The sequence below is a fragment of the Orycteropus afer genome, unplaced genomic scaffold, assembly GCF_000298275.1.
Source record: "Orycteropus afer afer isolate SDZICR_OR568_19922 unplaced genomic scaffold, OryAfe1.0 scaffold00008, whole genome shotgun sequence".
Classification (NCBI taxonomy): Eukaryota; Metazoa; Chordata; class Mammalia; order Tubulidentata; family Orycteropodidae; genus Orycteropus; species Orycteropus afer.
Window position 1 is genome coordinate 2,178,976 of NW_006921595.1, and position 10,554 is coordinate 2,189,529.

At 47.9% G+C, this 10,554-nt stretch overlaps 1 protein-coding gene across 1 annotated transcript in view; it reads right to left on the reverse strand.

Moving 5' to 3' along the window:
* ADCYAP1R1 (ADCYAP receptor type I) overlaps positions 1–8,415 on the reverse strand; it is a 53,090-nt gene extending 44,675 nt beyond the window's left edge. Inside the window, 2 exon segments of the mRNA XM_007945359.2 lie at positions 6,482–6,587; positions 8,362–8,415. Of these exon segments, the coding sequence (XP_007943550.2) occupies positions 6,482–6,587; positions 8,362–8,415 (160 nt within the window).
* Positions 8,416–10,554: the final 2,139 nt, after the last annotated feature.

Consider the following 10,554-nt stretch of genomic DNA (forward strand, 5'->3'; position numbering starts at 1 on the left):
TCCCATCGAGTTGATTCTGACTCCTAGCAACTCTCATTGGGTTTCTGAGATGGTATATCTCTACAGAAGTAGATTGCCCAGTCTTGCTTCCGTGTAGTGGCTGGTGGGTTTGAACCACCAACCTTCTGGTCAGCAGTCAGATGCCTTAGGCACTGTGCTACCAGAGCTCCATATATGTATATATGCCCATATATTATAATGTATAGATTTTTCCATATAAGCTTAGTCCCTAGGTGGCACAAATGGTTTGTGTGCAACTGCTAACCTAAAGTCTAAAGGTTCAAACTCACCTAGAAGTACTGCAGAAAAAGGCCTGGCAATCTGCCCCAGTAAAGATTCAAAGAAAACCGAACTCACTGCCATCAAGTCAGTTCCAACTCAGTGACAACTCCTTGGGTTTCCAAAGCAGTATCTCAAAGGAAGCAGATTGCCCAGTATTCCTTCCATAAAGATTACAGCCAAGAAAACCCTATAGAGTAGTTCCACTCTGTAACACATGCAGTTGCCGTAAGTCAAAATTCACTCAATGGCAACTAACAACAACCATCACATATATAAGCTTATATATAAACATGTAAGATAAAATATGTAAAATATATATATATATATATATATATATATATATATATATATATAAATACTGTTGTGACATCCAGTGCATTGGAATATCAGGCAATGACATCAGGCATTGGAATAAGCTGCCAAGTTTTTGTTTTGTTTTGTTTTGTGTTGAAGTGTATTGCAGGGACATCTGCTAACCTTTAGCCAGTGTTCTGGACGGAGGTCTTCACAGGAGCACAATGGTCAGCAAAGGTGCAGGGAAAGGCTACAGGAGGACCGGCCCCCCACAATACACCCCAAGTACAGATGAACAACATAGCACACAACTGTAAATTCTTTGTTACACTAAAATTCAATTCATGCTAGGACTAAACCCCAGGCCTCTGTCACTGAGATGGCTGGCCTGGATTGCCTGTAACCTGGGGGGCTGCTTTCTGGCCAGAGACAAGGGCCCTGGTAGATGCTGTTCTCAGGCCACAACTGTGGGTTTTAACTCAGGATACACTTTAGAATCATCTGGAAGATTTTAACACATTCCAGCAATGAGCCCCCCACCTCTAACTACTGATCACATTGGTCTAGAGAGGGTCCTGGACATCAGTATCTTTAACTGCTCTCCACCAAAACTAGTTGCCATCAAGTTGATTTCAACTCACAGTGACCCCACATGTGTCAGAGTAGAACTGTGCTCTATAGGTTTTCCAGTGGCTAATTTTTCAGAAGCGTATCTCCAGGTCTTTCTTCTGAGGCATCTCTGGGTAGACTTGAACCTCCAACCTTCTGGTTAGCAGCCCAGTGTGTTAACTACTTGCAATGCTCCCCCCACCCCAAGACTCCATACACTCCCTGGGAATTCTAATGTGCTACACAAGCAATGAGGTGAAGTGCGGCCCACGGTTCACAAGTATGCTTAATGTGGGACCAAGATGTCCAGTTTGGCTGTAAGAACAGCAGAGCAGGCCTCAGGCTCTTAGCAGGCACTTGGGGAAAATTAAGTACCTGGCAAGCTCTTCCCTAGTGGCTAACAGCAAGGCCAACACTCTCCCAGAACTTGAGCAGCAGAAAGGCACCCAGAGACCACCTGCTCCAAAGCCTTCTTTGAGGAGGGGTCCTCCAACTTCAACTTGCAGGGAAAAGGCTCTCTTTAAGGATGCGCTTAAAGCATTTGGCTGTTAACCAAAAGGTCATTGGCTCAAACAAACCAACTTCTCCATGGCAAAAGACAAGCCTGCCTATTTCCATAAAGATGTGCAGCCTTGGAAACCCTGTGGGGCAGTTCTACTCTGTCCTGTAGAGTTGCTATGAGTCAGAATCAACTCCATAGCAGAGGGTTAAGGATAAGCTAGGCTGGGATGCACCATTTTGTGTCAGCCTCCCCTCGCTCAGCCCTCTTCCTCCCACAAGAGCTGCATAAAGCTGGGGCGTAGGCAAGCCAGCCAGGCAGGTCCACAGAGGAGACCTTCTGCTACCCCAGCCCTTAAGAAAACAAACACCCTTTGGCCTCTCTGTAGCTACGCAAAATGCAGGCCTCAAGGGGTGCACTTAAGGCCCTCTTCTAAAGTCTCTCTCCAGCCCCATTTCAACTTCCTCAGCTGTTTGACCTTTCCAGCAAGGGGCAAACAGGGATAGTGTGTGTGTGTATGTGTGTGTGTGTGTGTGTGTTTGCATCCTCACTCCCCTTCTAAGCAGCAACAGAGCAAAGTGGTTAAAAGCGTAAACTCTGGGACTATTCAAATGTGGATCCTGGCTACACCCTTACTTGCTGCATCACTTATCAGATGCCATAGAGTCAACTCCTACTCATGAGGACTCCATGTGTGTCAGGGAAGAACTGTGTTCCACAGTGTTTTCAGTGGCTGACTTTTCCAAAGTAGATCACTAGGCCTTTCTACCAAAGCGTGTCTGGGTGGATTCACACCCTCAACCTTTCAGTTAGCAGCCAAGCATGTTAACTATTTGAATCACACAGGGACTCCACATGAATGACTAGGTAAGAGGCAAGTAACCTAACCTCTCTCTGTCTGAACTCTCTCAGTTCTCTTGCTTCCAGGATAATCCTTCACACCCTGCCTCCTGAAAAGTCAGGTAAAAACTCTACCCATCCTATAGGTCTCTTATGAGGTTTAAATAAGTTTATTATGAGCTGTGTGTGTGTGTGTAAAGATTTAGAACCTGGAACCTGTTAGTCAAGTGCTATCTATCACAACTGCAAACTCCCATACTCATAGCTTGCTTTCTGCCATTACTCACATCATCTCCCACCTGGAGCTTGCTCTCCTACCATCCTGTGCCTCTCCATCTGCCCTCTTAAGCCCCTACTCTTCCAGAAAACTTCAGATTGTTTCAAACTGCACCATCCTATTTCGTAGAGAGATCCATAAATTTCCCCAAAATACTTTGATCCAGCACAAGATGAGAGATATCTCAGGCACTCAACACTAAGACTACTCTTAATGACACAATGTTATTTGTTGAGTACTTAGCAAACACCACACACTATCCTTAGCACTTCCTGTGGATTTTGTTACTTAATGCAACAATCCTATGGGGAAGCTAGTTTTCCTTCCTCCATTTTACAGACAAGAAAATGAAGGTGTTAAGTTCCTTTCATAAAATCCTGTGCTTAGTGGCTGGGGAAGCTGGGACTCAGAGCATGACATTTTTCAAAGGTAGTGCAGCATAGTGGTTGAGTGCACAGGCTGCCTGAGTTCAGGTTCCACCTCTGCCTCTTATTGGATTGTGTCCTTAAGCAAGATGCATAACTCAGTGTTCTTCAGCTTCCTCTTCTATAAAATAGGGGTGGTGATGGATCCTACTCCCTAGGTTGCTGTGGTGGTGTAATTAAGCACTAGTACAGTAGCTGGCACCTAGTAAGCCTTTCTAGATACTATTAACAAGATCCATCCCCACTCCCTCATTTTAATAGGAGGGTCCTGAAGCTCAGAGCAGGAAAAAGCCAGGGAGGTGGTGGCCCACCTGGGCCCACAGTCTCCTCTTCTTTTCCACCAAATGGCTTCCCTTTGACTCTGCTTAAGTAGGTCTCAGCTCTATACTATAAAGTGTCATCCCTGAGTCAAGCAGGCATTTAGGAAGGAATTGGGGAGGTCCTCTCGTCCAGTAGACCATGGGAAGGGGCTGCCTCTTCTCCCCTCTAAGTACTCAGGATTAGACAAGAGCAGTTTTCTTACTTCCAGGACAACTCTTCACATCCTGACCTCCTCCAGGTCCAGCCTGAATGCCACTCCCTCCTTCCCTGATCCCACCACCTACAGATCCAGAAGGAAGTGCTTTCTCCCGCCACCAAATTCATTCCCATAACACTAGCTCTGCCTCCCCCAAATGACATACCTTTCTGAACTGCCAATCAGAGCTATCAGAGTGCCAATGTCTCTCTGCATTCTTCTAATCCTAATCTTACCCTCACTCCACCCAGCCCAGACCTCAGAATACAGCTCCTCTTGTGAGCTGAATGAGTGAGTGAGAGGGTGAGGGAACAAATGGGAAAACTGAGAAAATAAGAGAATGGATGAATGGATGGATGGATGGATAAACAGGTGGGTGGATGAATGAGCTTCTTTCTCATGCTGGCGGTCTCATCCAAGGTCAGGATTTGGAGGTGACCTGAGTGACGGCCTCTGAGGCTGGGCTAGAGGAGGGTCAAGTAAACTCTTAAGGGAGAGCTGTAGGGTGTCAGCTCAGTGGGAGGATCCTATGGCAGGCGGATCACTGCTAGCTCCTGCTCAGATACCTGTTCCCTGGACTCTCAGCCCTTCCAGAACGCTGCTCTCTCTAGCCTACCTCTTAACCCCACCCACTCCAATTCAAAGTCAAATATAGGGAATTATTCACTATCCCCAAAAAAAGTCAGGCTTATGCTGCCTGACCCTCTGCAGGTACCTCCTAAAGTATTGTTAGTCTGGAATGTTCTCCCCATCCATCCTGCCCTCTATTTTCATCTGCCAGCCAAATGCCTACCCATCCCTCAGACCTAGCTCAGGGGTTCTCAGCTCTAGCTTCTCATTATAATCACCTGGGGAGCTTTTAAAACTTACCAATAACCAGTCTCACCCCAGAGGGTCTGATCTAATTAGTTGGATACAGTTTGGGTACATTTTTTAAAAATTTCCCTAGTGATACTAAGGTTTGAGAACCAAAGATCTAGTTTAATGGCCACTTTCTCTATGAATCACACCCCCTTCCATGAAAAACTCATCTTTCCCTCTGCGAGACCACCAATTGGGCACCACCTCCTCCTAGCACTGGCCTGCCCTCCTCATGGGAGGGTAGTTCATCTACACATCCCTCTCTCACGCTTCTGACAGGATGTCGCTAGGGACATGTCTGTGTCCTGTCCTCTCCCCAGCCAGGGCTCAATGCAGGCATGGGATCAAAGTATGGCAGCTCTCTCCACAGTTCCTGCCCACACCACATCTCTCACCTCTATTCTTCCCTCCTACATGCTTTTATTGCATAAATGTATGATGCAGGAAGAAGACCCTGGGCTGGGAGGCAGCATGCCTGGGTTGCAGACCATTCTAAGCCTGACCCATCCAGTGACCTAAACAGGCACTTGCCCTCAGGGCTCCATTTCCCACTCACCAAACAAGAAGTTTGCACTAGATTTCCTTTCAGCCTCTTCCAACTGTTTGCCCATCTGGACATCTCCCTGCCTCAGTCTCCCCAGATGGTGGAGACTAGAATCAATTCTCTACCTCAGTACACTAACACTGCGTTAGTGCAGAGAAAGAGTAGGACTGAGGAAAAGGCTTGCAAGGCTGTGAGTGGCTCCATTACCAGGTAGTGTTCACAGAGCAGCAACTGGCTAGGGAGTTGGGGCTCAGGGAGACTATTATATCTAACTGGACTGCAAATTAATTAAGTATTTAAACAGATGGTGCTCCAGTGGAGGGTCCAAAAGGAAAAGTGGGTCTCTCTGGCCTGAGTGAGAGTCCGACCCTATCTGTTGGGAAGCTGGCCCTTCAGCAGCTGAGACATAAGTGATACTGGGGGGTTCTCCAAGATGTCTCTACCCCCAACCTCCAACCTCCCACTCAGACCCTTCCCCTGATGACACTGGGAGTCAGAAAGCTAAGGGAGCCTTTGTTCCCATCTGCACAGTGGGGCAGGCAGGAGGAGAGGGGTTACATGGGACCACTGGTTCTCAGCCAGGGTTCATGTCATTCCCTTGGAACATTGAAAAATGTTGGGAGGCATTTTTGGTTGTTTTTGGGACCAGGGAGTATGACTGGCATTTAGTGGGGGAGGGGCTGAAGATGCTAAGTGCCTGCAATGCATGACTCTGCCAGCACAAGGAGGCATTACCCCTCCCCAGATATTATCAGCAGCCCCAGGAGAAGCACTGCACCAGACAGGCTTTAGGTCTGGGTTGCTGCTGTGGCTTTGTTCTCTGACTTCTAATGGAGTAAGCAAAGGACTCCTTAACCTCCTGCCCTGGGTGACCAGATTCTGTCCAGCTCAGCCACTGGCAACAGCTGTGTCCCTGCTGCCACCAGGCCCAGGCTGGCCCAGGCTACATGTTAACAAGCTCTCTGACAGCTTCTGCTGAACCCAGACACCAGCTCTTTCCCAATCCCTGTGGGAAAGAAGGCAGTCACATTCAGCCACCCAGAACAGCCCCAGGCATGCTGGCCCCAAAGTGGGGAACCCCAGTGTCACTGCCCAAAGTAGATCCAGGACTCTGTCATCCCAAGGGGCTTTCTTAAGTACCCAGGGACCAGCAGTCTCCATCACTGTCTAACAAGCTGGGCCCAAGGCAGGGAAACCAGTTTGAAAGACTGGCCTCCTCAAGGTCACACAGCTGGTTAATGACAAACAGGAATTCAAACACAGGACCAAATGACTTCAAAGACTGGTCTGGGATATGCTGGGTATGGCATACCCTCCCCACCACCCCTCTCACCAAGGAAGGAGTCATTCAAGCCCATCAGGTCGTTTGCCCTCTGGATCTTCTCCAGGCACATGGCTTGCTCCTTCTTGAAGATGCAGTCAGAGTGCATGGCAGTGGCCTACAGGAGACACATAGACAGGTGGGCGGGAGGGGGCTGAGAAGTCCATCTGCAAGCCCTGCTATCTAAGCCCTAGGACGGTGTCTTGTAGTGGGAGGGAGTCCAAAGCAGAAAGAGGATAGTGGCATTGAGATTTACAGGCTAGCACAGGCCTTGACCCAACTTGTCACAGATACTATGAAATCTCATCTCAGTCACCAACTCAGTTGTAAGCCCTTGGATGGGTCCCAACCCTTCCCTGGACCTCAGTTTCCACATCTTATAATGATGTTAGTAAATATATATATTGCACTTTATTAGATGCAATACTATTGTAAGTGTATATTTATATATATATATATATATACATGTATGTGTGTGTGTATGTATGTTAGAGTACTAAGAGGCAGGTACTACTGTTTTTACCATTTCTCATTTTACTGATGCAGAAATTTAGCCCAGAGAAGTTAAGTCACTTGCCCAAAGTCACACAGCTAGTACACAGTAGAGTGAGGATTCAAACCCAGACAGTTTGGCTCTGAAGATTACTAGGCTACTACTGCACTTTAGGGGAGAAAGATAGGTGTGGAGGAAAGGAGGAGCTCCTCTCCCCCCTGGAGTTCAGGAAGGAGGTATATCCCCCAGGAGCTGCAGGCAAGGAAGGCATCAAGGGAAGTCCAGGGGTAGGTTTCACTGAAAGGCCTACTCATGTATATCATCTACTCTTGTCCCATTTTACTGAAGAAGAAATTGAGGCTCAAAAAAGTTAAGAAACTGCTGCTCAAGGCCACACAGCTGGTTAGTGACAAACAGGAATTCAAAAACAGGACCAAATGACTTCAAAGCCCATGCTTTGCTAAAAGGACAGCTACTCCTAGTGCTACCACTTTAACTCAAAACTCCACGGCAGGGATGGTTCTGCAGGGGGTGTCAGTGAGTGTGGAAGCAGTTACAAGGCATCCATTGACTGTAGACAGTTTCTAGAAGGGGGAAAGGACTAGTCTGCGGTCACACAGTGAATTAGGACTGGCACTCAGGGCTCAGAGAACAACCTCACCCATGGCTGGTCTGAACGCCCAGCTTGGGTGGTGGAACTAATGCCTGAGAACCCTCTCCCTGACCTTGCTCTGAGCTCTAACCTGATACAGCCTCAAGGCCACACAGCTGGTTAGTGGCAAACAGGAATTCAAACACAGGACCAAATGACTTCAAAGCCCCTGCTTCTAGCTCCCTATTGGTAACTGGAAGCCCTGACGAGGGTCGCTGCACACAGCTAAGCAGGTTGTGCACTACATAACTCTAAAAGTTGCCACTCCCATCATCATCATAATAGACATGCAAGTCTGATGACAATTGCTGGTCAAATCAGTATTGGGTCTTGAGTAAGGGACCCCTTTTCTAACTCATACAGAAACCAAAACCAAACCAAACCCACTGCCTTCGAGTCAATTCCAACTCATAGTGACCCTATAGGAAAGAGCAGAACTGCCCCATAGGGTTTCCAACGCTGTAAATCTTTACAGAAGCAGACTGCCTCATCTTTCTCCCATGGAGCATCTGGTGAGTTCGAACACCGACCTTTTGGTTATCAGCGGAATGCCTTAACCACTGTGTCACCAGAGTGCCTTATTCATGCAAAGGTGTTGTATAACTCAGGGGCGATGCTGTTCCTGATTACTCTAGATCCAGAGACAGCATCCAGGTGAATAGAGCTTGGCTGAGAGGACACAAGAGACACAGGTCCTGCAGGGTGGGGGCTCCAGCTGATGGTGGAAGGGAACATTCTGGCCCTTACCATAGGCAGCAGGAAGAGAGCAGCTAGGGAGGCCTTCAGGACACCAGTGGCCATGGTGCTTCTTTGGAAAGCGGGTGCAGGTCTCACACGTCCCACAGCTGCTGGTCAGCCCCCAGGAATATCTGGGCTAGAAAGGAAGAAAAGGTATGACTTCTGTGGGTCCAGCAGTAGCTGGGCTGGAGACAACCTGGGTCCAGCCACCTCTTTTCTTCATTACCCCTCTTCTACCTGCAACCAGGCTTTCAGCAACCACATGTAATCCCACCTCCATGCTTTCATTCATGCTGTTCTTCAGTCTACTGTGCATCAAACATTTGCTGAGTACCTACTCTGCTAGGCACTGGGGAATACAGTGAGGAGCAAGGTTAGCTCAAGCCTCTGTCACTCTAGTGGAAGAGTCTGGAATGGTTTTCTCCTCTGCAGAAAATGCATGGTCTCCTCCAATCTTTTCACTCTCTCCTTCCACAGAGAGTGTAGCTGGGGACATGCATGTCCACCTAGAGACTGCCCAGTCTCTCTTGCTGTCAGGTGTGGGCATGTGATGAAGTTCTCACACATGGAACATGGTTTCCACTTCTACACCCCTTGTTCATAAGAGCAGTGCATGCCTTCCACTTCCACTCCGCTTCCCAAGTGCTATCCCCAGCTATGACCATGCAGACAAGGACAATACCTAAGGGTTGGGAGCAACACTTTGAAATTAACTAGGATCACTGAGTGATCTCACGGAAGACAGCCACTCACCAGCCTGAATGGCCTACTTATCTCCAGATGGTTCTGTGAGACAGAGATAAGCTTACATCTAATTTAAGTCATGTTAGAGGGCCACTTTGTTATAGCTGCCTAGGCTTGTACCCTAACAAATATGCCTTTCTTTCACCCGACCTCAACCCACTTATCCTGCAGGAGAAAACATTTAATACCATGATGTACAAAACAAGGTAAGTGTTGAGAATGGGTTCCAGCCTCAGAGCTGTAAGAGCTCCCAGAGGGTTAGTTTGTAAGGATGGAGGACTGGAGCTGCTAGTAAGGACCAGACTGGTCACAGGGCAGGAAGCTGGGGAAGCACAGGTACATTCCCAGGGGAGAGTCTGGCCTGCTTTTAAAATCAGTCATTAATGCATATACCCTTCAACCCACAGATTCCACATCTGGGTATCTATTGTAGAGAAATATTTATACGTGTGCAAAATGAAGTACAGTCAAAACCTGTAAAAGCCAGAATTCCCATAAGGCAGAAAGCTGTCAGAGAAGGAAAGCTCACTCAAATATTTTCCACTAAAGCAAATAATAGAAAAGTGGTAAGACTGTACCCTTCAAAGGTGGAAAATGTGTGAGACTCAGAAAAACAATCAGTCCCATCGAGTTCCACTTCTCACAGTTTCACTGTATATGAGAGAATATTCACTGCAGCATAATTAAAATAACAGCAGCAAAATGGGGCACCAAAACATCCATCATGCAGATACTGTTAAGTAGGCCATGGCATGGCCACACAATGGAATACTATGCAGTTATTAAAAAGATGAAGTAGGTCTATACCCAGGGCACCACTTGCCCACAGGTGCCTGGTTCAGGAGACACATCAGAGGACAGAGTGAACCCCTTCATCTGCATCCCCACCATTTGCCCTTGTACCCCCCACCAGTGAGCAGAAATGTCATTACCTCTGAGTCTTTGGTGCTCTGCCTAACCATGCCTTCCTCCCTCCTATCCCTGCCTCCTTCCCAGCCCTTCTAAGCACATGTTGGTGACAAACAAGAATCCAAAAAAGAAACAAAACCAGCTGTATGAAGGCCACAAAAAATGGCCCGTGTCTCAGCTGTTCCCTCCTTTGCCTACTCAGGGTTCATTCAGAGATGCTAAGGGAGGCATTGGATATCTCCAAGAGAGGCCCAAGGGACCACAGTCATCGCAATGCACTGGCCACTCAGGCCTCAGCCTCTGTGCCCCTATCCAGGCCCTCCAAGCCCCTTTCCTCCCCAGGACTCTGCCCTGGTGGCCACTGACTGCCTTGGGCATGAGCTACAAGTCTGACCTCAGCAATCTCCAAGGGCTTGGTCACCTCTACCACCTCTGCCAGCCCAAGTTCCTGCCAGCAAAGAGATGACAATCCTGACTTGCTTGGCTGGAACAGAAGAAGGCTTGGCCCCACTGACCCTCAGCAGAAGCTGAAGGTCATCTCTCTTGGCC